General features: G+C 44.8%; 1 protein-coding gene across 33 annotated transcripts in view; it reads left to right on the top strand.

Moving 5' to 3' along the window:
* MAPK8IP3 (mitogen-activated protein kinase 8 interacting protein 3) overlaps positions 1 to 27,178 on the top strand; it is a 91,403-nt gene that overhangs the window by 51,364 nt on the left and 12,861 nt on the right. For 17 of the 33 annotated variants that reach the window (XM_051769558.1, XM_051769700.1, XM_051769634.1 and 14 more), the window contains 15 exons: positions 1,582 to 1,831; positions 6,839 to 6,941; positions 7,819 to 7,937; positions 12,259 to 12,270; positions 13,860 to 13,877; positions 16,194 to 16,251; positions 17,217 to 17,369; positions 18,760 to 18,841; positions 20,636 to 20,787; positions 21,378 to 21,434; positions 21,915 to 22,085; positions 23,673 to 23,799; positions 24,628 to 24,723; positions 25,890 to 26,051; positions 26,992 to 27,157. In XM_051769558.1, the coding sequence (XP_051625518.1) occupies positions 1,582 to 1,831; positions 6,839 to 6,941; positions 7,819 to 7,937; positions 12,259 to 12,270; positions 13,860 to 13,877; positions 16,194 to 16,251; positions 17,217 to 17,369; positions 18,760 to 18,841; positions 20,636 to 20,787; positions 21,378 to 21,434; positions 21,915 to 22,085; positions 23,673 to 23,799; positions 24,628 to 24,723; positions 25,890 to 26,051; positions 26,992 to 27,157 (1,726 nt within the window). The remainder of the gene's footprint in view (positions 1 to 1,581; positions 1,832 to 6,838; positions 6,942 to 7,818; positions 7,938 to 12,258; positions 12,271 to 13,859; positions 13,878 to 16,193; positions 16,252 to 17,216; positions 17,370 to 18,759; positions 18,842 to 20,635; positions 20,788 to 21,377; positions 21,435 to 21,914; positions 22,086 to 23,672; positions 23,800 to 24,627; positions 24,724 to 25,889; positions 26,052 to 26,991; positions 27,158 to 27,178) is intronic. The other 16 variants (XM_051768110.1, XM_051769176.1, XM_051768200.1 and 13 more) reach the window with 7 other exon arrangements.

Consider the following 27,178-nt stretch of genomic DNA (forward strand, 5'->3'; position numbering starts at 1 on the left):
AAACCAGCAAATGTGCAGGGAGACAGTTTGGGTATTCATGTGGGAATATGGGTGCTGTTTGGACTAAAAATGCAGAAACTGTACAAAACGTAGATTGCATTTAATGGTAACACCATTTTAAAAAAACTTAATTTCCAATATAAATGCTCAGGTGCAATGTAAAACCTTTGGTTTCCATGATGCATTGTTCAGCAGGGCATTCTAAGATAAGCATATAGAGGCCAGTCTAATTAAAGGAAGATCTTAGTAAGATTCCAGATTAAAAAAAAATATGGCTGCAAAGGGTTAAGTCACCATTTTTTTCAGTCTTCTCGCTCATCCCATTTTGGATTTTTTTGTTATGTTGTGAAAGTATTATTAGAATAAGGGAACAAGACTTCCAAATGAGTGAAGTGAAACAGTGTCACAGGTGGGGGGACTCAGAGCAGCCTCGGAGCAGAACCAGGATCTCTGTAGTAGTTGCACAGGAGGTGGGAGGCCAGTGGTGAAGATGAAAACTGGATCTGGACGTGCAGGTTCTGAATGTCACTGCACCCAATGTCAACTCACTGTCACATATAACTCTCAGCATTAATTTTGTCACTTCCCTTCTGGCAGTAATTAGAGTGGGCTGCCATGAAGAGTGGGGAGATCTCATTTGGGTCTGGGAATGATCACAGCACTGGTCAGGATGTTCCTTGGCTGAGTGAAGGAGTGCTGTTTTAATTGACAAACACAGGTCACACTGTAAAACCCCGCCAGAGCCTTAAAGCCTCCCTGTTTCTCCAGAGATAGTGGTACAAGAAATGGGGCTATAATGTCTGTAAACCCAAGAGCTGTTTTGCATATTCCATACTGGGAATCCATCTCCTCTGTTGATTTGTCAGCTTTTGGAATTCTTGGGTCTTGTCATCCTGCCATTTGGAAGTGGGAAACCACACCTATTTCTGCTGTGTTCTCCAGCTGGACCCATGCCTGGCTAGCTCTGCATAAGGTGGTTTGTGGACGTAGGTCTCCTGTACCAGCCAAGCCAGACCATCCCAGCTTGGTGTCTGCTTCGCTTCTGCAGTTTAGTGGCAAAACCAGTTTGCTGTTCTCTCATCCAAGTGTGTTGGTGGCTTACAGTAATGACATCAGCCAAGATTTCTAGGAGGCCACTTCAGATCCTTCCCAAGTGATATCCATGGTGCCTTCCAGCCTTGGAAAACATTGGCCTGGCTTGCTGCAAGTGCCAAAGCCCTTCAGCTTTTACCGTAGTCAGTGTGAGCTGCAGGTGCTTTTCACTTGTGATAAGGCCATCTTTCCTGAGGTCACAAACTGGTGTGGTTTGTAAAGAGCAGTGTTCCGTAGTGAAGGAGGAAGGGTATCAGCCCTTTCACAGATGGGATTTGCTTGCTGAGTTCAGCACGAGAACTCTTTGCTTCACTGTGGTGGCAGTGCCCGGTGTCACCAGTAAGCGCTGGACATGTAGCGGGTACAGCGAGCAAGAGCCATGCTCCATAATGCTTTAAGGCAGCCACACCCCAACAAATGGGACATTAACTGAAATGTATAGCTGTGCTTTTCCCTTTCTGTTCTTCCCCCTCCCTGGAATTGCCACAGTGCCCCCAGGATGAGATGTCTGAATCTGGGCAGTCCTCAGCAGCTGCCACACCAAGCACCACGGGAACCAAGTCCAACACTCCCACGTCATCCGTGCCCTCTGCTGCTGTCACCCCTCTGAACGAGAGCATCCAGCCCATCAGCGAGTACACCAATGGCACCACCAAGAGCAATAAGAGGGCACGAGAAAAGCGGAACAGCCGGAACATGGAAGTCCAGGTCACACAGGAGATGAGGAATGTCAGCATAGGTATGGCAGCTTGTCATTATTGTAATCAACTTCCCAATGCTTGTGTGTCTCTGTTTACAGGGAGAGGCTGGGTGACTGCACTGTAAGTATGGAATTTGAGGAAGCCTGACATGGAAGGTACATGAGTGAGGCAGGGTTAATTGGATGGTAGCAGTTTTCTGCATAGCAAGTTTTTGAAACATCAGTAATATGAATATTTCACAAATTCACAGGATGGGGACAGATTATTGAGTTCAGTGCCCTGCAGTGTCATTCATCCATGTTGTGGAACCTCTTTCATAAGCAGTCAAGTCCCATCTTGGGCTGAACTTTTGGGAAGCTGTTTCTGGACCTCATCAATGTGACAGTTAAAAGCTTGTATTTAGTTTTCTCTCTGGATTTATTCATAAGTATTTTTATCCAGTTGTTCAAATGCCAAATTTTTCAGATTAAATAATTATTTTCCTTTCTGTGTGTTTATCCCACACCCTGATGTGTTTAAAAATAGCAATTGTGTTCAGCTGGTTTTCTCAGATAAATGAGCTGATTCTTTTAGTTTCTTTGTCATATAAGAACACCCCCAAATCTTTGGAAGTTACAGTTGTTTTCTGTCCACTTCCCAGAGTCCTTTAGTAATTTGAATTAATGATTTCTCATCAGGAAAACCATCACCTAAGCTTTAGCACCAGGCTGTTAAATAAATGGTGTCATCATCATCATCATCATGGCTGGGCTTTGCGAATGAAGATTTGGGAAAGGTCTCTACCCATGTTTGTCACAAACGTGCTGGTGGCTAAAAAGGCCAATATGAGACAGGCATGTCCGATTGCAAAAGGCACAGCAGAAAGACTCCTTAGGTGGTAAATTCTGCAAGGCACGATTCTTTCTGCGTTGCCTTTTCTCCTCAAGGGTGATCCTGTGTGCTTTCTCAAAGGCATCAGCAGCGTTATAGATGGTGTGTCTCCAGGCCTCCTGGTTGGAGGTCAGAGTAGACCAGTTATGTTGATCAATATGGCCAAGGCTGAGATGTTGTTTCAAGAAGTCCTTGTATCTCCTCTTTGGGGCTCCTCTCATGCGGCAGCCGGTGGCAAGTTCACCATAAAGCAGGATCTTAGGGAGGCGGTGGTTGGTCCTTCATCCTGGAGACATGCCCTGCCCAGCACAGCTGTGTTCTCAGCAACATGGCCTCAATACTTGTGACTGCTGCTTGTTCTAGAACAGATGTATTAGTCACATAATCTGACCAGTAGATGTTTAGGATTGTGCGGAGACAGCGTTGATGGAAGTGTTCTAGGAGTCGCAGGTGGTGGCGGTGGATGACCCATGATTCAGATCCAGTAGACAGCACTGTGGCTCTGTAAACACTGATCTTTGTACTTTTGTTCAAGTGTTTATTTCGCCAAACTCTTTTATGAAGCTTTCCGAAGGCACTGTATGCCTTTGCTAACCTGTTGCCTATCTCTCCGTCAATCTTACCATCTGAGGAGATGAGGCTGCCTAGGTAATTAAACTGCTGGACTGATCTGAGCACTGATTCGCCAATGGTGATATGGGGATGAAGGAAGACTTCCTGAGGTGCTGGTTGATAGAAAACTTCTGTTTTCTTTAAACTGACTTCCAGCCCAAAGAGCTCAGCAGCGTCTGCGAAGCAGGATGTTAAATGCTGCAGAGCTGCTTCTGTGTGGGCGACAAGGGCAGCATCATCAGCATAGAGCAGCTCCTGGACAAGATGGTTTAAGGTCTTAGTGTGGGCCTTCAGTCGCCTTAGGTGTAATAAATATATGGTGTAAATAAATAAATGGTGTAATAACATGATAAAAGGCCTTTTCTGTGCTGTTTAATGCAGCTGTGCCCATGCAGTGTCTGAGCAGATCTCACCCTGGGTTGTATTCAGACTTGCAGTGGCCATCAGAAATGAGAAGTGAATTGTTTTACAGGTCGTGAACTTAACATAGAAAAAGACTGTAAGACTAGCTGAAGGTCACTAAAAAAATCTGCAGAAGCATAGAGATGAGCATAGATCTCTCAGGTTGGCATCTGAACTAGCTGATCATCTTTTTTCCCAAGTTATTACTTGGAAAGCAGAAGTTATAACTGAGTTATTACTAAAGCAGAAATTCCTCTGCTAACATTGACAAGCTGGTTCCTAACAAATTAAGACTATAAACCAGCATATAACATCTTTTGCTGTAGCACTGAATGAGAACTGCTGTGACCGAGTCCCAGTCTGTATTTTCCTGAGGGGGTCCCAGGGTCACAAATGTCCATGTGCCAGAAACTAGGGTAGTTGTCTGTAGAAACATACAGGTTCTGCACAGCCAGCTGTTAGATTGTGTTCTGGCTGTGATCCTGGCCAAGGCAAGGCCATGCAACACTTGTATCAGAGAAGCTAAGCATGGATGTCAGTAATTTGAATGCCCTGTAAATACCCTGATTTTTACAGTTGCTGCTTTACAAGCTCATTTACTATCAACAGTTTTCTTGGGTCAAAGTCATCTCTCTTCTGTATCTGTGCAATTGTGAGGTCACTGTGCATGTGGAAGCTTTTTTCCTTGGTGGAAGTATGATGTTGTGGGATCTGCTCAAGGCAGACAGTTGTGTCTTTCCTGTGTGTTTTGCATATTCAACCTTTCAGCTGTGTTTCTCATGCCTAAAGCAAAATCAGCTCTCCCTGCTGAGAAGAAACTCACATACTTGAATTTTAATTTGTGTTTTATGCATCTGTAATTAAAATGTCTGTCAGTGATGCACATACCTTAGAGCTGAGCTACCAAAAAGGGTACTCAAAGGTATTTGCAGAAAAGCTTCCCAGCTTGATAAAATAAAGCTGAGAAAGGCGGTGTTTGTGTGAGACCTGCTGGGTGTGGATGCCTTGCTTTGGCAGCAGATCCACGTCATGCTTTGTCTTCCAGTGTGGATTTGGTGCACAATGCCAGCCTGAAAGAATCAAATCAACACTCCGGTTGTCATGGGCTATGTATATTTGCTACTGAGACCGTTTGGAAAGGTCAAAAATTTCACATCTAGTGTCGTTGAGGGACTAATGTAATTCACAAATTAGGTCCTTAAGCCTTCAGGAATCCCTTGTGTGAACAGGAACTGTGTTTGTGTGAACAGACACTGTGTTTGTGTTTGTGTTTCTTGTTTAGAGTAGGTGCAAGTCTGAGCTTTTGAAGAGTTTGGTATCCAATAAATGAGATCTAACAAGAGGAAGAATTTCCTTATTCTTTAAATACTGGCTTGAGGCTGTAGATTATGCAGAATCCAGAGCAGATTTCATGTATCGATTTGAAGTGAAATTTCACCTTAATGGGTATCTAAACCACTGTAGACTTGAGAATTTGTATCGAAAAATTATTTCTAGTAAAACTAAATAGTGGCAATTCCTAACAACAGTAATCTCTATCAAGCTGTACAGAAAATCACTGTCTTGCCCTCCATCTCAGCAAATGCTGCATGGGGATGGAAGAGTTTTTACTGGCAGATGTCATGGTTTGAATTTTGTGTTCCCCCAGAGGCTAAGAAAAGTGGTAGACCCCAAGGGGTGGAAACCCCTGGAAGTTTTGGAGTTCTGTCCAATGGGCGCTCCTGCAAAAATGTCAACATCCCACAAGCTCACCGGAAGAGATGAGTTGTTGAGGAGAGGTGGCCATGTTGTAGAACCACGAGGAAGGGGCTCTGAGCCCCTCGGGCCCTCTGGGGCCTCCCAGCCCCTGGCTGGGGGCTGCGGGGACCTGGAACAGCATAAAGCTGGGCTAGGTGCCTGTAGTTATGCTGGGAGATGTTTTCTCCATGGGCGCAGAGCAGCAGCCAGCACTGACCAGAGAAACGGTGGCAGAGAGCCAGAGATAAGACCAAGAAGCAACAGAAACATGCAACACCACAGAGAAGACTCCTGGAAGACAGAGCTGGGAGAAAGAGAGCCAGCAGCCTGAGAGACAGAGTTCTGGGGGTAAGACTGTACCAGCCCCCCAAAACTCCTTTGAGATCCCTCTGAGAAAAGAGGGAGATGGACTCCTATTAAGGAGAAGAGTTTTAGACGTGCAGCACCGGAGAGAGAGAGGAGCTGAGAAGCTCAAAAGACGTCCCGGAGCTGGACCGGGACGGCCCGATGGAATGCGGGGGGAGTTGACCTTGGCTCTCCCCCCCCTTGCACTGCTGCCACGGTGGCAGCCTGAGAGCAGGGCACAGAGGCCCTGCAAGGAGCTGAGTCTCCTGGAGATACCAGACCGTCACGAAGACCCCCCTGTGTCTTCGTGATATGACCGTGGTGATACGACCTTGTCTGGGGTTACGAAGCCCACGGAAGACCCCTCGGTTGGAGGCAATGGGGCTGAGAGAGGTTTGGATACCTCCCTCGTAAGTGCTGGCAGAAATCCAGCTATCAGCTGCTGCATGTGGAGAACACAGACAGACTGCTGCCTCAGAAGATGCTGCTGCTTAAGGACTGGAAGGGATCTGTCCTTCTTTCCCTCCTGGACTTTTATTTGGAGGGGAGAAGAGATCTGATCAGTGTAAATACATATGTCATGGTAGAGATAGTTGTGATCGTGTGTATAATGTGATATGGTATTTATTTGTACAGTCATTGTAATATATTCCCTTTCCCCCACTTTGAGTCTGGTGTGTTTTGTCTGGAAAAACCCATCTCACATTAAGTTGAGATGTGGGAGGGGGAATAGAGCTAGGGAATTGGATTTTGGGGCTATCTCAAACCATGACAGCAGATAAAAGGGGTTTTTTGGAATTTACCTCAATGGATGAAGTATTTCTGCTTATCCCATTTTATTGGGTATTCAGGGCAATGACTTTGGTGATGCTCTGTTATGGTGGGGGTGAGGGGATGCTTATGATGTTGTTCCTGCTCTGCAGTTGTTCCTTCAGTCACTTTCTGTTCTGATTTTAAGACTTTGAAGGTGGCACCATGAAATTTTCAAGCCTCGATATTCAAAGCTGTAAAATTCCCTTCAAGAAACACCATCCTGTGAAAGTCCTGATCCTGTAGATGACATGTACTGTCTTACCTAGGGATGGGCAGCAGTGATGAGTGGTCCGATGTCCAGGACATCATTGACTCTACTCCAGAGCTGGACATGTGTCAGGACCCCCGCCTGGAACGCACGGGTAGCAGGTACTGCTTATGACTTTTCCCTGTGTGCTCTGTCACTTGGCTTCACAAAGAGTGAGGAACAGATTCTCTGACTCACACTGAGCTCACAAGGCAGCTGTTTGACATAGTTCTGCCTAGTGTCAGTGTCAGAGGTCCTGACCTGCTTTGGGTTCTCCAAAAAGGCAGATGCCTGCTGGTGATCTGCAGCAGAATCTGTCCAGCTGACCCAGGACTGGGCTTGTTTGCCTTGCTGAGTCAGGGAGGATGGAGAGATGATGGAGCAACAGAAGGTTCAAGACAAGCAAAGAGGACATGAGCGTAAGCTCTCAGGAAGAGGGAGGAGATGCATTTGTCTAATAAGAGCTCAGTTCTGAATTCCATTTTAAAACCTCAAGCTTTTCTCAGTTTTTATTTTTTTAAGTGTTTGAGGAGAGAGGCAAGACTGTCCCACAAGAGAGGACAAGCAGAGGTAACCCCAAGCATCCCAGTCCTGCAGGCTCTGAGCAGGGAGAGCGGAGCACTGGTAATGGGTTCTGTCAGCAGACAAGGCAAGGGCATGAATTCGGTCCCAGTGCTACCCAGGAGCAGCAGGAGATGGGGCTGAAGGCAGTTGCAGCTCAGAGAAGGACTGAAGGCACAGGCCTGAGATCAGAGGGAGCCCTGGGACCAGTGGGGGTGGGTGTGAGTGCCAGGTGAGGCTGGTCAGAGCATTGTGACCCATAAGTGCACGGAGGACTTCAATGGAGTTTTCAGAAGAATCCCATGGTGAACAGGTGGAATGTGCTCTCGGGCTTTTGATTGTGACGGTCTGGGATGCTCAATATCTCAAAGACAAATGTTTGAGCTTAAATGTTGCCAGGTAACAAGATTCCTTCTGTTTTTTTGCTTCCAACAACAGCCCAACACAGGGGATTGTGAACAAAGCATTTGGCATCAACACAGACTCCCTGTACCATGAACTGTCCACAGCTGGGTCCGAGGTCATTGGAGATGTTGATGAAGGAGCAGATCTGCTAGGTAAAACCTTGCTAGAACCATTCTCTTTTCTCTGGTACAATGACAATATAATAAGCTTCCAGAAACACTTAAATTCTCTTTTTTTTTCCAGAACTTGGATGTTTAGCTTTTTAAAAAATGCCTGGAAGTTGAGATAAATGTGACTGAAGCATGTACCTGCAATACAGTAACACTCACTTAGAAAATAACCTCAGCTATTGGGTATCTTTTATTTGTGTTGTCTTTATGTGCATAAGTTATTTTTCTATAAGATACTCCCAGACAAATAGTTTGAAGCCAAAATTTGCTCCTTCTGCCCCAAAAATTGCTCCCTCCAGTAATTTTGTGCTTGGAATAAACAGTTTGTTTGAAATTTGTAAGAAAGTAACTCCTCTGTTTAAGTTTTTGAAGTTTATGTGGAAATATTATGGTCTGTAATGCAATATTTACTCTTTTACAGTCTGTCTAAGACTGTAAAAGTAGTAATTAACTTTTTAGGCTGGTTTTGAAAGTGTTTGTAATACCTGCAGCTGGGCTGTGTTCTGTGTTCCTGGCTGGGACTCTGCAGCAGTCAAAGAAGCAACTTTGCCTCAGGGAGCACTCTGAGCGCTCTCCTTACGTTTTTTATCAGACGCTTGAGTATCTAGACCTTAATTTCTGACAGAATTTAAGCATGTTCTTAATTCCTGCTGACTCTTTTCTTGCATCAGGACAGTACAAGTGGTCTTTGAATGCTCAGGTGACACGGGCAGCTGACGGAGTTTATAACTGTGTATCTCACTTTCCACCTTACTGCTGAGCTTAAGGAGTCTTAGGAGACACAAGGACTCCAGCAACATGCTTTCTGTGCACTTGGTAGCAAGAGATCTGATTTGAAAGTGAACGTTTCCTTTCTGGTGTTTACCAATGTAGAGCTGCTTAAGAATAAACTTTTAAGATTGATTCTATATATGTGTCCAGAACAGGGCGAGCTGAATCATGTCACACATTTGCAGCAGCTGACCTTTGCACAAATTAGGAAGGTACTTGCATCAGCTTTGATGTGTCTTGTATAAGGACCTTCTAAAAGGGTATGTTTCTGCAGAGGGGGTAGATTTTGCCCTATTCACCAAAAACTTAACCTTGAAGATGTGGACTGAAGACTGAAAAGGAGGTTAATACAAAACTTCTTACTTCATCTAAGACAAATATCTGTGAAATTGTTACTATTCTAGGCGATAGTGTGACTGGAATGTAAGAACAAGATCCAGACCGCCGTCAGAATGCTTTTTGATATTGATAGGTTTGGGTTGATTTTTTAAATCATGATGCTAGTCCTGCAGCATGCAAGAGAGGCCTCGTGCATGGGTTGATGACCATGGCCTGAAGCATCAAATCATTTATTGTTTCACCTGTAACTCAAGATTGCCAGAAGAAAAACGTCTGTAGAAGACTTAGGATGAACACACAGGCTTTCTCTGCCTGCGGTGATGGGAGCCAACATGTGCAGATACTTACAAAATTAAATATTTTAAAGGAAAAGCAAGATTTCCAGGTTTGAGAATCCTCTGGATGATAGCGGCCATTGCAGAAGGGCTGGGGCTCCTGCTTAAAGAGAAGGTTGACAGTAGGAACTACCTGTGATGGTTAAAGCTTCCTCTCTCTACCTGCTGTGGAATGGATTTTGGTTAGCCAGCTCCTTACATTATTGGGACTTCTCTTCCTAGCAGAATCAAAGCACTAAAACCATGGATAATCTTGCCACTGACTATCTATTTTATCTTGGTGCTCAAGTGCTTCCTTATCAAGGAGTGTTTGGTTGATTCTCTGACTCTCTCCACTAATAACTGTGCCAACTGCTGCTTTCCTTCTCCCCCCAGAATGACTGGGGCATCAGGAGTTATTGGCTTGAAAGAGTTAGTATTCTGGAAAATTACTTGCTTGATGTATGAATTGCTTTGGACAACCTGCCTCCCACTTTGGAAGCCTACCTTCTGGGAATCCGCTTTCCTTTGGGATTACCCTGTAGCCTGACCCAGTAATCAGGGAGAAATGCAGACTGTTGTTATCAAAAAACCAAAGCTTTTAGCTGCCCAAACCTTGCAACGTTGTTCACCGCAGTCTCAGTTAAAGTCAAAGAAACTTCTCCTCTTCCAGCTATAGGGCTGCCCAGAGACTTCAGGGTGGTGAGATGTCTGTTGTTTGGCAGTTACCACTTGCAATAAAAATGTACAAAGACTTTGTTGAATGGGGCCTATGTAAGTGTGGCTCCTGAAGATCACGGTGTGGCTTACGAGGAGGACATTTCTGTGCTGGTACCATTTCTGGCTTAGGCAGAGCAGCAGAACCCTTGCAGGTGATCCCATGGCAGGCCAGCAGAATAGGAAGGCTTCTCCTGATTCCTTTTCAAACCTGGGAGATGGACTGTGCCTTTTTTTTGTGCAAAACATTGATCTAATTAATCATTTTGCTGAGTTCTGGCTACTGACTCTGTGCACAGAAAAGCGTTCTTTAAAATGAACACATGTGTTGCCGGGTTGTACAAAGGGAGGAAGCACAGAGAGATCTTGGGGTCATGTCTCTCAACAAGAAATGAGTCTGGTACTTTTTTTTTTTTGCATTGCACAATAGAAAGCACAAAAGAAAGTCTGGCAGAGGTGCAAGCAAAGGGCTAGATCGTGATGCTGACAAATCTGTCAACATTATCCAAAATTTTACCTTTTTTGTTAGGTAGAATGTTCTCTCTTTGTGCTGTACCTTTTGAGTCTGAAGAGACACTGAGGAAATGGTGCTTTATGAATGTCATGTAAGAAACAAGATCCAGAAGCTGAAAGAGTTCTCTCTTGGTCGTATTTGGAGCTCACTTCTCTCTATAAATCAAATGAATTAATGAATTTAACCCCACCTAACTGAAGGCGTAATACTTCCTCCAGTCTCTCAAAACTTGGCAATCAATCTGCAAAGCATTGTCTCTTTTTTTGTCTCAGTTTCTTAAAGAAAGAGAAATCTCATTAAAAGAGGACCTTAAAAACAGGACCTACAGAAATTACCCTCGACAAGTGTCTGGCAGGCAAGTCTGATTCTGGAATGGAAAATCCCATTTATTCCTTCTGGATATCTGCAAAGTGGCCAGCATCTCCTGGTACAAAACTGGCACTCTTCATTGCAGTTTTCAAATATAAAATGACAAATGAAACATATGAGTTTCCCCTCCACTCTAATCCAGCTTTACATACATGAATTTGTACAGGAAGTATTCTCAAGAAAAATGTGGAGTGAGAACAATCATTTACTACTGGTAGTTGGGGACCAAATTCCTTTCTTTCTCCTACAGCCTTAGGAGCACTGAGTTGGCTGTTTTCCTGCATATTCTCTTGTTAATCACAGGTTCTTACCTCCCAATCCTGGGTAGGCTTCCCTTATCCCGTCTCCCCCTTCTCCTAACCCCCCTTGTATCAGCTCCCCCTTCTTGCTCTTCCCTATCCCAGGTGTTTTGGGACACAGAGGAGCACTCTCAGTTTGGTTGTGCTCAGTGGGCAGGTCATTTACTGTGAGGGTGGTGAGCAGGTTGCCCAGAGAAACTGTGGCTGCCCCATCTCTGGAAGTGTTCAAGACCAGGTTGGACAGGGCTTGGAGCAACCTGGGCTAGTGGAAGGTGTCCCTGCCCGTGGCAGAGGGGGTTGGAATGAGGTGATCATTCAGACCCAGACCATTCAATGATTCTGTGATTCAGGTTTAGGATAACCAACTATGTTTGCTTTGCATTTGCATTCCGTGATGAAGACAGAAATGCTGCCATGTTAACAGTAAGTGTTGTATGCAGAAGATGAAATGGGATTATCAAACCAAGTCCCAGCACTGCAAAAGGGTTTTAAATGCAACTAATTGTCTTTTGCAAGATGAAGTGTCACTGCAGAGCACAGTTATTATTAGAGGATCTAGTTGTTAAAATCACAAGAAGAGGGGAAAGTGAGAGGTAGTGGAATGAGCTGTTGAGCGTTTAGTGGTACATGACAAAGTAAAGAGAGGATGAGAAAGTAAAGGTTTACCCAATCCACGAAGATGTGATTGCCTGGGATCCACGTCTGGAAAGCTGGGGGTAGCTGAGCCGTTGCAGTCGTACCACAATTTACCTTCCCTTGGGTTTGTTTTTTTTTTTTCTGTCCTGTATGTAGAGTCATGCCATCGACAGCCATGGCAGGTCCTGTCCTTACTATTTCATGCCTTTTGACATTGAAATGGCTGAATCATTGTTAATTTTTTTTGAACAAAATTTTGATTTTGTTGGTTTCAGTCACTGATTGATCCTTTTTCACTTCCTTTTTCCCTTGTCTCTCTGTGCTTCGCTGGACATGGCGCGTAGGGGAGTTCTCAGGTGTGTATCTCCTGCTCAGTTCCCTTTCTTGTTTCTTTTCTCTTGGTTGAGGTCGGATGATGTGGTATACACGTGTGATACTCCCCTGCTCTTGTCCAAACACAGTTGGCTTTGCAGACTTCTCCCACCTCGCCTCGCTTTGTTGCCTCACACTGGTGGGTCCCCACAGCGGGAGGTCCCCGCTCTGCTCACACTCCTGCTGCCTTTCAACCTGCTCTCCTTGTGTGGCTGTGGGCAGGTTTGCTCCACAGTGTCACAATGACCTGTCACTCAAGGTCTTGGGGCTCAAATGGCTTTTTTTTTCTGCCAGGAGGGGTGCTTGTAGCAGAAGTTGGGTGGGGACAGGCTGAGTGAAAGTCCCATTGTCCTCTCCTCTTCACTGTGCTGTGAGGAGTCCCTCCGTATGCCTATTGCTGTAGGGGTTACCTGGTGAATACCAGCCCTCTTAGGGTATAGTGGTAGTGGGTTAGAGTGACAAAGCTTCTGTCTTTCTGGCAGGAGTTGGGTGATGGCTCATCTGTCACTGATAGCTCTGTCCTTTGTTTGGAGAAGGTGCTTGCTGCCCTAGGACCATCCTCTGCACTGTCCTGTAGAACACACTTGGGCCTTTATGTGATTTCAGTTGATGTCAAGGGGAGCTTTCTTGATTTCAGTGTAAACTGGGTGAAGTTTTCCCTGTGGTGACCTGGCAGCTGCAGTGGTGTGATGAGGTGTGCAATGAGCTCTGCCCCATCCCTGTGCCCGGCACTGCTGTGAGGGCTCTGTGATGGTACAAAGAAAGGGACAGCATCATCCTTTCTTTTCATTCAAACTGCTTTTACCGTAAGCCACTTTTTTTGTGGACATTCCTCAGAAAACCTCCCACTGAAGTGGAGTTGGAGTTTGTTGCAGTGTGGAGGTGGATTTGGGCCTTTTTAGGCCAGATTAAAGCTTTGATACTCACCCTCTTTTATTTTTCCTCCCTGCCACTGTCCTTCCCTCACCCTGTTCATAATGTCTGTTGACCTGCCTTTGTTGTGGTGATGGGAAACTCAAGGATGTGTCATACAGGGGAAATGATGAAGATGGAATAAGCCGATGAGGTCATCTCAAGCTCATCCTGACATCTGTTGCAATATGACATGGGGTGATGGTTTTAAACCAGAAGTGGGGAGATTTAGATTAGATATAAGGAAGAATTTTTTTACAATGAGGGTGGTGAGGCCCTGGCACAGGTTGCCCAGAGAAGCTGTGGTTGCCCTATCCCTGGAATTGTTCAAGGCCAGGTTGGACAGGGCTTGGAGCAACCTGGTCTAGTGGAAGGTGTCCCTGCCCAAGGCAGGGGGTTGCAATGACGTGGTCTTTAAGGTCCCTTCCAGCCCAGACCATTCTGTGATGCTCTCAGGTAGAAGTCCCTGTTAGGTCAGGCTGCAGTAGAACAAGATTACTTTCTCACGTGTGCTGGCACCACACATTGTACACGTGCTGATGAGCTGCTCTGTTTGCTGTTTACAAACTGGTACTTAATGGCTGCTTTTTTTTCTCTTCCTTTCTTCCCCTTTGTCCCCATCTCTTTCTGTTCCCTTTCTCGTATGGGATGGCTCTCATAGTACGGGATGATTTCTTTGGTAAGGCGAAGGCCTTTTTTCTTTTTTATTTTTGTCCTTTTCTTTTTTTTTTAACATGCATTTTTTTCCGAATTCCTTCCATTCACTCACCATCCCTCCATATGTCTTGCATTACCTTGGTTTGTTTTTTTGTGGTGGTGGCATCACCTCTCCAAGAAGCGGGATGCAGCTGCTCTGTAGAGGTGGTTTGGGGATTCTCCACTTTGATGCTTCACACTGTTTGCCTGACTGTGGGAGGAGGATGGTGTAGGATGAGCTCTGTTAGACAGGGCTCTGCCCAGGTCTCTCTTCCCTTTGCTCCACACCACAAAGGGGTGAAGAGTCCTTATAGTCACTCCACACTGGGTTTTCTTCCCATGAGCAGGGCTGTCCTACTACAGCCTGCGCAAGGAAGGTTATCTCACAGTGCCCATTCCACGGCTCTGGGAGGCTTCATCCAGTTCTTCATTGCCAGACCAGCCTTTCAGACCTCTGACTGGTTAAAGCATTGGGTTGTCACTGTGTCACACCCGAGTAAGGTAGAAGCTACGATGAGGATACTGATGGAATGCTGTGTTCTGGCATGATAGCTCATGGAATTCCCAGAATTCCTTTCTTTCCCAAAAACAGCTGCAGAGAGGGATGTATGACTCAAGAATGGGAAGGAAGATGATTTAATCCAAAAAGATGGGGACGATCTATTTCCCTTGATGTCCCTCAGCACCTGTAATGTCCTTGTGCCAATTTAATGCCTTACAGGCTAAATATTTTTTTGATTATTTGTAGAGTCACTTAAAATTAGCAAGAAAACAGTGTAATAAACAGATGACTTCTGAGTCTTCTGACCAACAAGCAGCATGCCACAAAAAAATGGGCTATAGATCCTTCACCGTACCAACCCAAAATACTCTGCAGTTTGCACTGCAGTTAGTGTTTCCCACTTTTGTGCTGTTGGAATATTCTTTGACACAGCATCCAAAGAACACATTGCCTGAAACATCAAAGTGATTAATTATCTGTCTACTGATTTTTCAAAAGCTCTTTGAAAATGCTACTTCTTACTCATTCTTGCTGGTAATTTGCTTTTGCCATCATAAATTCATCCCATTTAACTGTGGGAAGAGGATCTGTATGTTGGAGTGTTGTGACGTGTTCTCACTTCTCATGCGCTGCCATGTTCCTCTAACTTTCATTTACTTAAAATTTGTGTTTTCTAAATTTTCTCGCAAATACTAATTAATTGGCAAATGAAGTATCATGAAAACTGTTGATGTCTTTGCTATGAAGGAAGAGGTAGTTCAGAGGGCAGGACAAGGAGCACTGCAGCACAAACACTGATGGTGGGGAAGACTTCCTCATGCTCTGGGACCCGTGGTGAGATACGAGCTGCACCGCTCAGCACTGTCCCCCAACAGGGAGAGGCCTCTTTGCCTTCAGCTCTCAGGTGGCCTCTATCCCCCTCTGTAAGGCAAAAGCTGACCCTGGGACTCAGCAAGTCCCTGGCAGCAGGAAACAACCCAGATATGTTTTTGGTCCCTAAACTCCTTTGGTTTTATGAACTACAGAATTTGGCCTTCGCTCTTAGCCCCAGATTTGTCAACGTTCTTGTAACCCAGTCTGCAGATTGCAGCTGTACGTGGGTGCCCAAGGGCAAGTGCAGAGTGTCTGGTGTAGGTGTTGAGTGTGGATCTGAAGTGATGGGACTGAGACTTCACATTTTAAACATCTGTGAGAAAGCTGTTCAAGGTAGATAGAGCAAGGGACAAGCTGCAGTCCTATTAAAATTGCTCTAGCAGAAGGCTGGTAATGGGAAGCCTTTCATGTGCATGAAACTGGTCGCAGTCATGTCCCAAATCTGTACTGAGAAACAGAAAATTTGGCTAATACTAGGAAAGAAAAAAATCACTGGTGTGCAGATCAGGACAGCAACTTGGGCAGTGTTCTGCTGTCCTTTGTGAAAAACCCATAAACTCTACCTTCTTTCTCTGAGGAATGATAAAAAACTTTTGCAATAGCTGATGGCTGAACCAGGAGTTACCACCTTGACTGCCCTGATTGGTGTTAGGGAAGCTCTCCCCTCTGTCCCTCTCAAGGAGGTCTGTGAAGGTCGGGATGAGAAGCTAGGTCTGAATTTGGGCTCTTTACAGGACACATGGGTGTCTTTGCTGGTGTTGTTTGGTCATTCAGTGAGAGACACTCCACTCTCCACACAGGACACAGGAGCCTAGGGAAGCCTAACAAAGGTGATTTCTCTTCCTCAAGCATGAGTCAGGCAGTGCTACAAAAGCTTCATGTTTCTAAGAGAGCAGATGAAAACTGCCTGGCCTTTCTTTTCAGGAATGGGCAAAGAAGTGGGGAATCTGCTGTTGGAGAACTCGCAGCTGCTGGAGACCAAGTAAGGAACTGTCACATTCTCTGATCTGCCTGCCTGGTTATAAATAAGATGTCACCTTGAAGTAGGTCTTGGCCAGAACTCGTGCCTCACAGGGGCTCGCTTGTTTCTCTGATGGGTTCTCCTGAATACTTGTTCCTTCAGTTGTAGAAAAGGAATTGCTCTCCTGAGCTATTTCCTAACTGTTTCCTTTCTGCAGGCACTTGGGAGAAGCCTCTGGGCATGTGCTGGTAGGGGCCGATGCCACCTGAGATCAATGGCAAGCTTTAAATTAACTTCTGTGGGAATCCAGTTGTGGGTCTGAGCCTCTGTGAGGATGTTTCTGTTCATAACTTTTTATTTGCAAGGTTTGTTCTTTGAAAAGAAAATTTTGTGAGAGAAGAGTTCTCAAAGATTTCATGGTTGATAGAGGAGAAGCAGACAACATAATGGAGTTAGTTTTTGAGAAAGGCTGGCAAACGAGCTACTGAGGCTGAACAACCAGGAAGGAGAAGACAGAGTATTTATTCCCAGGGGAGAGCTGGAACTGTGATAGGAAGTTGCTGATTTTATAATTTTAAGATATTTTGGAGCTGATTGGAAATGCATATTTCTATTGCCATCGACCACAATTATCCACAATTGCAGATGGCAGCAGTTTTGAAAGGTGTGTTTCAGACCTTCATTCTGTCAAAAATAGATTTTAACTTTACACAGGTAGTAGGTTACCCTACATCTGCCTTCTGCAGTGTTTTGCCATCTTCTGAAGGAGAGTCAGGATACAGGAATGGACAAACCTCATCCTGACCAATTATGGTGATTTCTGTCTTCACAAAATTTAATCTCCCATGAGTTAGAGCTGGACTGAATTGTTAAACACACTCGTTTCAACTGTCCTTGTAGTGTCTGTGACTTTAGTTTAAGGTCTGTTTTATGGACAGCTTCTGGTTTGGAGCATTTTTGCTTATTGTGCCTTTCACACCTTTAAGAAATGCTTTGAACGTTGTGAAGAATGATTTGATTGCCAAGGTGGACCAGCTGTCTGGGGAGCAGGAAGTGCTGAAGGGGGAGCTGGAAGCAACAAAGCAGGCCAAAGCCAAAATAGAAACCAGAGTCAAGGAGCTGGAGGAGGAGCTGAAGAGGTGAGTGATTACCCCCCTGCCCCAGGCAGCTGAGAGTGAGGAGTGCTAAACCCACCTCCTCTGTTCATTTGACTCCGTTTCACTCATGGGATTAGCATTGGCATTCCAAGGTACCTTACAGAGTAGGACAAGGCTGATGGTAGGTGGCTGAGATATTTTTAGCATTGCATTGTTTTTATTGGATTGAAATGGATTATTGAACCTTAGAAAACCAGAATTTTCCTCCCCAGAATTAGGATTCTGCAGCAGCAACTTCAAATCCAGGCTTCCTGGAGTGGAGCTTTAAGGGTTTCAATTTGCAATTAAAAACCAAAAAATAAAAAAAAAAAAAAAGGGAATTTCAAAACCAATAGTTTTGAAGGAAACTGCCAAGAGCTTGATCCTTGTAGCATCCAGGATAGTTCTGAGAGAAGTGAATGCCCATTCATTTACTGAAAGAGCTCATGCAGAGTTGCACAAGCAATATTTAAATGCCCGTGTTGATAATTGTTTCATTGCTTCTGTTAAGAATGAGAAGAGGCAGAAGAGATTCTAAAGTTCAATACAGGAAGATCCCACTTCTTATTTTCCTCTCACACAAGAGAAACCAAAGCCTGAATGCCCAGCAAAGCCTGGGATGGTTTCACATCCCTATACTAAGGCTGCCTCCCGGGGCTCAGAACAGCACGGTTCCATTGTGGCTGTCTGTGCATGACTCTGTAGGAGCTCAGGGCAGAGGGCAGGATTTGTTCTGCAGCTGAAATCTGGAAGGTTCTGTAGTCTGAGCTCAGAATCACCAAGAATAATACAGACTGGTCTCTTTATTGTTCAGAATGTCTGAAATGAAAGTAGTCTTGCAAGCAGGCAGATTTTTTAAATGCCTTTTGAGTCTCATAATGTGAGAGTTTAAAGAAATTAAAAGCACTCAAATACTTTAAGTATTTTTTAATCAGGGATTTGGTGTTCTCTTCTTTACCATTTTGGCAAACTGTCCTTCACATTAAGGGCTTTTTTCACTGCATTGAATCACACAGAATCACATTGAAACCAGAAGCAGCCCAGAAGAAGCACTTAAGCCAGCATTTTCCCATGTTCTCATCAAACATTTGAACATGAATTATGGTTCAGAAATAGTAAATGGCTGGACCGTTCCAGTATTTTGGTGCTCACAGCAAATGTTTGAAAGAAGCGGGGTGATGTTGGTGAAGCTGTTTGGAGACTCACACTGCAAGAGGGAGGGAAAATACCAGAGAAGCATCTCATAATTTGTACATCTGGTACATGTGGTTTGAGATCTCTCCCTTGTGATGGATATAGCCAGACCTTCCCATAGCTGGTTCTCTTCCTAAACTTCCTCTGGGCCAGCCGTGGTGTCACTTGCTGGTTTGATCCCTTTCTTCCTGTTTCCTAGAGTGAAATCCGAAGCCATCGTTGCCCGACGAGAGCCCAAAGAGGAGGTGGAGGATGTAAGCAGCTATCTCTGTACAGAATTGGTATATGACATTACTAAAATGCCTGCGGGGAAAGGGGGTTGATATGCTTACCTATGTCGCTTCATATGTGTGTCCTGAGATGCAGATTGATGTGCTTTTGTTAGTGATGATGGCAAGGCTGGTGAACAAGTTGTGGCTGATGACCATGAAATACATCTTCATACAAGTTCCAAAGCAGAACGTGGCGCAGCAGAGCAGCCGACCCAGCAGCAGTAGCACTGTGCAGGATGTGGCCTCTGCAGCCTGATGCCAGAGCAGTGCCCTGCTCAGCACCGTCCCATTGTATCTGCTTCTCCTAACTTGGAATTAAACTCTAGTGTGCAGTGGGGTTCCGCTCAGGTGTTACAACTATCAGGCTTCTCCAGAAGAGCCTGTCCCCATGCTGGCGGTGAAGCTGTAGCCGTGAGGACATGGTGCAGTGAAGTCCGGGTTACACAGCCAGCCTTGCAACAGTGACTGCCACCTTGTCTTAGTGCTGTTTTGCTTGTTAATTCTTTTCCAAAAGCAAGTACTGCCTGATACAGAATACAGAGAGAGAAAATTCATGGGCCGTTCTTCTAGCACAGCTCTTCAAACTGTTTTGACTGGGATAGAGGCTTTTCAGCAAAGACCAACTGTGGCCCAAAAAAAAGGCAAACCAAGCAGTAACAGAGATTTTCCTTGTAAGTGTCCCTGCTGGGACAGGGAGTCGATACAGTGCTTGTCAGTGTTACTGACAACGTATCAGAGAAGGTTCAGTTCTAAGCCTAAATCTCTTGACTTAATTGGGGTGAACTTGGTCTGTTGAGAATTTAGGCAGATGGGAACATTTTCAAGTTGTGCTGGTGAGCTGCTGAAGAGAGCTGGTTGTTTTTTCAGCTGAACTGACAGGAGGTCTGTTTTTTCATTTAAATTTAAAAAATAATTGATAAATTCCTTTTCATTTTTGCAGTTCATGTTTTGACCGGTCATAGAGGTTTGATTCAAAGTTCAAGGAGGGTGGAGGTGGAATTGGTTAATTTAATTAGTTAATAATGAATTGGTAATGAGAGCTGTTCTAGCTTTCTGCAGCACTCACCAGCCAGGCTGAGCTTGGGAATTACCACAGTCTAGCACAACCCAGTACCACTCCCTAGTAATGAGTTCCCAAAATCCTTGCAGTCTTTTTCTGGGCAGATATTTTTCCCAATTTAGCCACATTGTTCTTATTTTCCACTCCTCAAAAGAGACAGACAGAATCTCATTCCTGTTTTTGCCAACCCAAAGCCACCTGTGCACTCATTGGAAGGTCAGGTTGTGTCACCAAAGACGAAAAGGCCTTTCCTTAGTTTCCTGTGTCCTACCTTTATCCATCTGTACTAACAGAATACCTCCTCTTCCAGTCCTCCTGAGGGGACAGATGGCATTAGGTGGTGCTCCCTGCTGCTTGTGACTGGCTTTGCTAATGGATTAAAACTTTGGTTTCCAAACTTCTGAACCAACGGACCACTGTCAATTCTCATCACTCCTTGTAGACTCTGAAAGCACCGTGCTGGCGATAGTCCTGGGGCGGGACGTGTGTGTGTGTATGTGTGTGTGTGTGGGGAGGGGCATGTGCTTAAGCTGGTGGTGATGCTCATTCTAATTTCCATGGTTTTGCAGAACACCCAGAGGTCCGTGGGCCGTAGTTTGGAGCTCACTGTCCGGAACTAGCACCTTATATGGGGAAATTGGGTGGTAATTAGGCAGGACAGGAGGAGAACTAACAAATATGTGTCTGTCTCCTGACTTGCCCTGTACTAACCTCAATCCTATTGCATCTTTTGTTGGCTGAAGCAGTGCTCCTCCCCTCTACAGGACAGCATTCCCATTGCCCAGCGCCGGCGCTTCACCCGCGTGGAGATGGCCCGAGTGCTGATGGAGCGCAACCAGTACAAGGAGAGGCTGATGGAGCTCCAGGAGGCCGTCAGGTGGACAGAGATGATCAGGTGAGGCTGGGTGTTGGAGAGTGTCCCTGTGTAGGACAGAACTTGGCCATGTTTGACCTTGTGTCAATGTAACCCCTGTCAACATAGGGGTTGAGAAGTGCTGGAAGTTTTCCAAACTGTAGATGTTTCTCTTCTAATACCCAATTCTTTCTCTCTTGTTCCTGAACCTGGGCTGCAAATCTCATATTTTGGAGACCATTATTTGGAGACACTGGGCAGTTGTTTGTCTTACTTGTTTCTTATGTGCTAATTAAGACGGGAGAAGCTCTAGGGAGGAGTATTGCTTCTAACTGGTGAATTCTAAAGGCTTGGCTTGAAGTGACTGTAATGCTGGGGTCTGTAGTTCCCAGACTGTGCGTGGCAGTGACAGTGTTACAGGGAATTGATAAAGCTTCACATTGAACACACTTGCACTTCATGTCAACATTGAAACTTAAAGTGTTTGGGTGTGCTTGCATTGAAGGCCAGTGCATGTCCCTTTCTCTGGTCTGACTTTTGACATGGCTTCGTTGATGGAAATGACCTGCTGCTTGGCAGAAGCTTGTGTAAAGATGCTGAAATTAACTTGCTTTGGCTGTGTTTGTCCTTAGAGCTTCCCGTGAGCACCCGTCCGTCCAGGAGAAGAAGAAATCCACCATTTGGCAGTTGTAAGTTCTTTGGTGGTTTGTGCAAGATTAAGAAAAGGGGGAGTATTACCATTTCTACTTTAGACAACAACTTACTGGACCTTGACGTTAATGAAATGTCAGATGAAAGTGTTGTTAGGTGAATCCTTTTGCCTTCAAGGGCTTCCTTTGTCCTTAGTGAGATTAAAATGAGATCTGAACATCTGCATTGCTTTTGTTTTACAAGCTGAAAAAGTTCATGAATATCCTGGAATGAAAATATTCATACACTCACAGTAAGTTGTAATAAAGGGCTGTTTTCAGAAGATGTCTGCTTCTGGAAGCTAAAAATGCCTTATGCCAATCAAACCAAGGATGTAGCTCTGGGTTTGAAGTAGGGCAGTTTTTGTGATAGGCTTACAGCCCCTGATCCTGCACCTCTTGCTTCCCCTTTTGTGTATCTGTGGTGTCTGTCTCCCCAGGCACCTTTTCTCTTACTTGTTGGCCTTTTTCTGTCCCCAGCTTCAGCCGTCTGTTCAGCTCTTCCTCCAGTCCCCCCCCAGCAAAGAGGACCTACCCCTCTGTGAATATCCACTACAAGTCTCCCACCACAGCGGGGTTCAGCCAGCGGCGCAGCCACACCATGTGCCAGATCTCCTCTGGCAGCCGCACCCTCGAGTTCTTCCCTGACGAGTGAGTCACGGGCTGTGTGCCAAGCCAGGTCCCCCTGCAGCTCTTCCTAAAATAAGCTGGTTTCCACTTTAGAAGCTGTGTGATGTTAGTATGTCTCTGTCCCCTGGGGTTTATCTCCTGGAGCTTTCACTCATCAGTTACTATGTGGATGGGCTCGGCAAACCTTGTCCTCCCAAACATATTGTGACCATGGATTTCCAGACCATGATGGATCATCTCAGTAGGGACCACTGCAGCTCGAGTTGGCCTCAGCCAACTCAGTTCCGCACTCATATTTGCCGACTGGGATGGAATGAAGTAGGCTTTTTGTGGTGGAGTGTGATGGCAGCACTGGGACAAAGGGATGGAATGTCTGCCCGACACTTTTGACAAGGAGTTTAAGTGAAGACAGAAGTTCTCTCCACAGCACATTTAAGTTACGATATTAGGTTTTAATCTTAACCATGCTAAAAATGAACCTCTGGGTATTGCTACTGCAGAGTCTTACCACAATTCTTTGTGTCTCTGACATGAAGAGAGAAACCTCTTCTGTGCTTTACTGACTTCATGATATGTTCTGCCATTTGCGAGGTTGTGTGGTTTGACATGTGGAGAAGAACTTTGCAGAATGTGGTGGTAAAGTAGGATAACTTCTGCAATAAGAAGGATTTGTTGAGAAGACACTGGCTCAGGAGAAGAGCGATTGTTTTAAAAGGATAAATTTGTCCCTTGTAGATACCCACTGCCTTTATTCTGTCTTTTTCTCTGATGACATCTCAGAGTCATGCTGTGGTATCTGAGTGCTTCCCAGCAGTGCGTTACACAGTGGGACTGCGCACTGTCAGAGCTGCTTGTGCTTTCCTTCTCACCCTGTGGGAGGAAGCATGAGCAGCGAAGTGTTTTGTTTCAGCAGGATGTTGGTTTTGTTTTAAGTAAATATGTCATTTTGTGTGTGTGAGTAGGGAGTTTTGGTTTGGATTTGATTGTTCTGCTGATGTTGATTGTATCTCCTAATGATACTTTAAAAACCTGTTGAGAGCTGGAGCTGACACTCAAACAGCCTTTGTTTATATTAAAACATGTCTAAAAGCTCACAGATCAATTTTTGGTTTAACCTTTGCTAGTGCAAAGCTAGAGTTGTTCTGTTGGAACCAGCAGTAAGTGCACATTTTCCTTGTCAGCACAGAAAGCCTAAAAATGGACAGAAAAATCCGTAGTTGGCTATAAATGAGGAGGGGAAGAACTCAAAATGCCTTCCTGGTGGAAACATTAATCAGTAAATTGTAAGAGCTCAGCAAAAATTGGTGTGATCTCTTAGATTTGCAGGTTTTAGGGAAGGGTGATTCCCTGTTTCTGAAAGGCTCTTGGAACATTTTAAGTGGTGATGACAGTGACTTGGCCTGCCACATTGCTCAGGTGATAGAGAGATTACAGCTGCCTGTGTCTGCTCCTCCACAAAGTTTTTCTCTCTCTGATTCCCTGCATCTGTTTTCACAGCTGGATTTGGTTTGCTCTGTGTGCCCTCCCCTGTTCTGGCCACCTTCCCTTCACCCTCAGCTCCTGTCTTTAACCACTGATTGAGAGGTAATGCTGTGCTTCTCTCCCCAGTGACTGCACGTCCTCGGCACGCCGGGAGCAGAAGCGGGAGCAGTACCGGCAGGTCCGGGAGCACGTGCGGAATGACGACGGGCGGTTGCAGGCCTGTGGCTGGAGCCTCCCAGCCAAGTACAAGCAGGTAGGGACCGCACTCTGGACAGGCTGAGGGGAGGTGCCCTTAGTCATTAGCTAATGACCTCAGTCATTAACTTAGCCTTAGTCATTAACTATTTAATTTAGAGGTACAGTGTACATGTTTTGTTTGTATAATAGTTGTAGACAGAGATCAAATTAATGTCAATGGAGGAGCATTCCTCTGTATGAAGGTGCTGAAAGAACCTACCCTAAACCAAAAGAAATTAAGCTTTTCTGTCCAGAGCCCAGCCCTTTCTTTTTTATTTCCTTTGTTATAATTGGGCTTGAACATTAGTTATTTCATTTATACTCTGAGAACTTTAACAATTGTCTAGTATGAAAAACAAATGCTGTTCGCACTCACTTCTCCCCATCAGTAACACAAAATCAAACATTATCAGCCTCATTTGTTGGCCTGTGACTCATTTAAGTGGTCAGAGACCCCCTGAAAGGGAGGAGCCTTCCAGCATGACTTGAAAGTGGATGAGGTTCAGACCGTAGGATCATAGAATCATTAAGTTTGGAAAAGACCTTGATCATCAAGCCCAACCATCATGATGGAAAGCAATGCCAGTGTCCTGACTCTTTGCAGGGAGCATCCTTTCTCCATCAGCAGGGCCATATGTAGCCTCTGTTGGGGCACTGATGATGGTGAAATGGTCTCTTGGGTGGGCTGCTCCCCTCCCCATAGGGACTCTGTTTCACAAAAGATGTGATAGGAAGCTTCAGTAGCAACCACCTCTGATCAGTTCTGCCATACTGATTACATCTCTCTTGCCATACCCTGGTATTTGCAGCTTTGTACTGTCTTTTTCATCTTCTCTTCCCTCAGCTGAGTCCCAATGGTGGTCAGGAAGACACTCGCATGAAAAACGTCCCTGTGCCTGTGTATTGTCGCCCGCTAGTAGAGAAGGACCCAACCATGAAGGTACGTTGCCTCTGCTTACCATGCAGTCCAGAAAGGGGATATGAAATTAGCAAAGAATTTGGGTCACTAGACCTGCAATTTCTACAACAGTCTATACTTTTTTGACATTAGATATTGCAAAGTCTATCTTCTGCTTCCTCTTCTTGAATGGTGGTTTCTAGTGGATGTAGGAAAAAGTATTTTGAGGACACAATTCTCAGCTCATTCTGGTTGGCAGATTCACTGGTAACAGGACAGTATTATCTGGAGCAGATCTTTGTGAAGCTGTGTCTATCAGTACTAGAATGTTTTGAGTAGAATGGCAGTTGGGAATAGGTGGTCATCTCTGCAAGTGCCACAGACAGTTACCTGAAGTAACTGTTTGTTTTGAAATAGCCAGTTTGTTAGTACTTCATTCAGAGATGATTTTTAGAAATCATCCTGAGGATTCAGTTGTAAGAATATTCTTATGCTGTTGTTTCTGGAAGGTTGGTGTGACCTTCGGATAACGTTCTGTGCGGGATCTTTCCTCTATGGTTTTAGATAAATCCAGTATTTGTTTCTGTAGTCATGTTCCCAGCATTCTCCTAAAAAACTCACTGGAAACAACTCATAGGAGGTTAGCTGGATTTGATTTCAGAAAACAGGCACTGAGTTGCTTCCACTCCACACTGGTTATGTGGGAGCTAAACCAGCAGATGGTTTTTCACACTTCCAGGGATGGGGCAGCCACAGCTTCTCTGGGCAACCTGTGCCAGGACCTCACCACCCTCACTGGGAAGAATTTGTTCGTAATATCTCATCTAAATCTGCCCACTGTCAGTTTGAACCCATTAAACATCTGCCACGTCCTGGCTTGCTTTGCTGCAGTGACTTAGGAACCCCGGAGTTGGAAAAACCGAGGACATTGCAGAAGCCTGTTTTCAGTTACATACCTGATTTATTATTTTCTTTAACTCTTTTAGTCACATCTGCTAAAAAGGAGTGATTTTTGCGGGGCTCGGAGATCCTCTATCTTACCTCCTTTAAATCAGATTGTCTTCTATTAGAAATCAGCAAGAACTGGTGTTTCCAATTAAATGTTTTAGATATTTGACATTTGACAGTTCTCCACAAAGGTGCCTAAATTCAAAGAGACCCTGGACCCTGCAGAATTCTTAGTTCAGATTCCTGTTTCTGTTCCTTAGCTGTGGTGTGCAGCTGGAGTCAATCTCTCAGGATGGAGACCTTTGGAACTGGAGCCTGGGAATGGGCAGAAATTGGATCCTGGGCGTGATCCCCTCACCTGTGATAGGGAAGTGGAAGGCGAGAACAACAAAAGTAACCATACATCTCCTGAGAAGAAAAAGGTCAGAAAAGAAAATGGTAGTTTTTTTTCCTCTGATGTTTTTTCTCATTCCATCCGCTGCCATGACCCCTCTCTCGGTACTTCGCCATAAAATGCTCTTTGTACTATGCCATAAAATGCTCTGACTTATACTTGTGGGACAGGGCTGTGGTCTTCTGGCTCTTCTGTAACTTTCTGTGTGATTTGGGACCAATAACCCAAGATAAAGTTTTCCAACTTCTGCTTTTGAAACATTTGGAGTTTTGAAAAAAATCGTAGTAATAAGTGCTTGGTGAGGTTGCCAGGGAGATTATGGAGTCCTCATCATTGTAAATTAAAAAAAGAAAAATAGATTCAGGCAAGGCTGTGTTAAAAGAACAGAGATACAGAGTCTGTGAGTCCATTCGGGCCAGAAGTTGAAGTTCTTGAGATTTAATCCAGTTCTGGTTTTTAATAGTCTTAAGTTATTTTTTATTTTTTTATTTTTTAAAGAAGCAAACTGTAATTTGCAGATAATAATTCAGCTCTCTGGTTTGTGGGATTTTTTTCCACAGCTGTCTTACACTGCTACCCTATACTCTTCTGAGACCAGCTTGCTTAAGATGATCAGTTGGGTGCATCCCAGCCTCATGGTGTTCTGGCTGAAAGAATATTCAGCGACATATTAGTCAGACATCTCAACGGAGAAATTAGTGGCCAAATTCCTCTTGCCCTGAGGAGCCAGACAGGCTTTTTGTCCAGTGCTCTGGGTACTAGTGCAGCAATATGAATGAAATTAGATTAGTAAAAATTAGAATATAAATTAATATACAAATATATAAAACAGAAAATAAATTTACTATAGAATAGAATATATAATTTAATATAAATTACACCATGTGTAAATGTTGCCAAAGCACTGCTGAGGCTCAGGCTGATCCAGGAGGAGCGCTGATTGGGCCCGTGTGTTTGCTCTCCCAAAGGCAAAGGAGATCCATGAGATGGATGCCACATCCAGCCGTGTCTGGATCCTCACTAGCACACTGTCCACCAGTAAAGTTGTGATCATTGATGCCAACCAGCCCGGCACTGTGGTGGACCAGTTCACTGTCTGCAACGCCCACGTGCTCTGCATTTCCAGCATCCCCGGTGAGTGGGGCCCAAGCTGGG

This window comes from Manacus candei, unplaced genomic scaffold, assembly GCF_025592945.1.
Source record: "Manacus candei isolate 608988 ecotype Guabito, Panama unplaced genomic scaffold, ASM2559294v1 h1tg000002l, whole genome shotgun sequence".
Taxonomy (NCBI): domain Eukaryota; kingdom Metazoa; phylum Chordata; class Aves; order Passeriformes; family Pipridae; genus Manacus; species Manacus candei.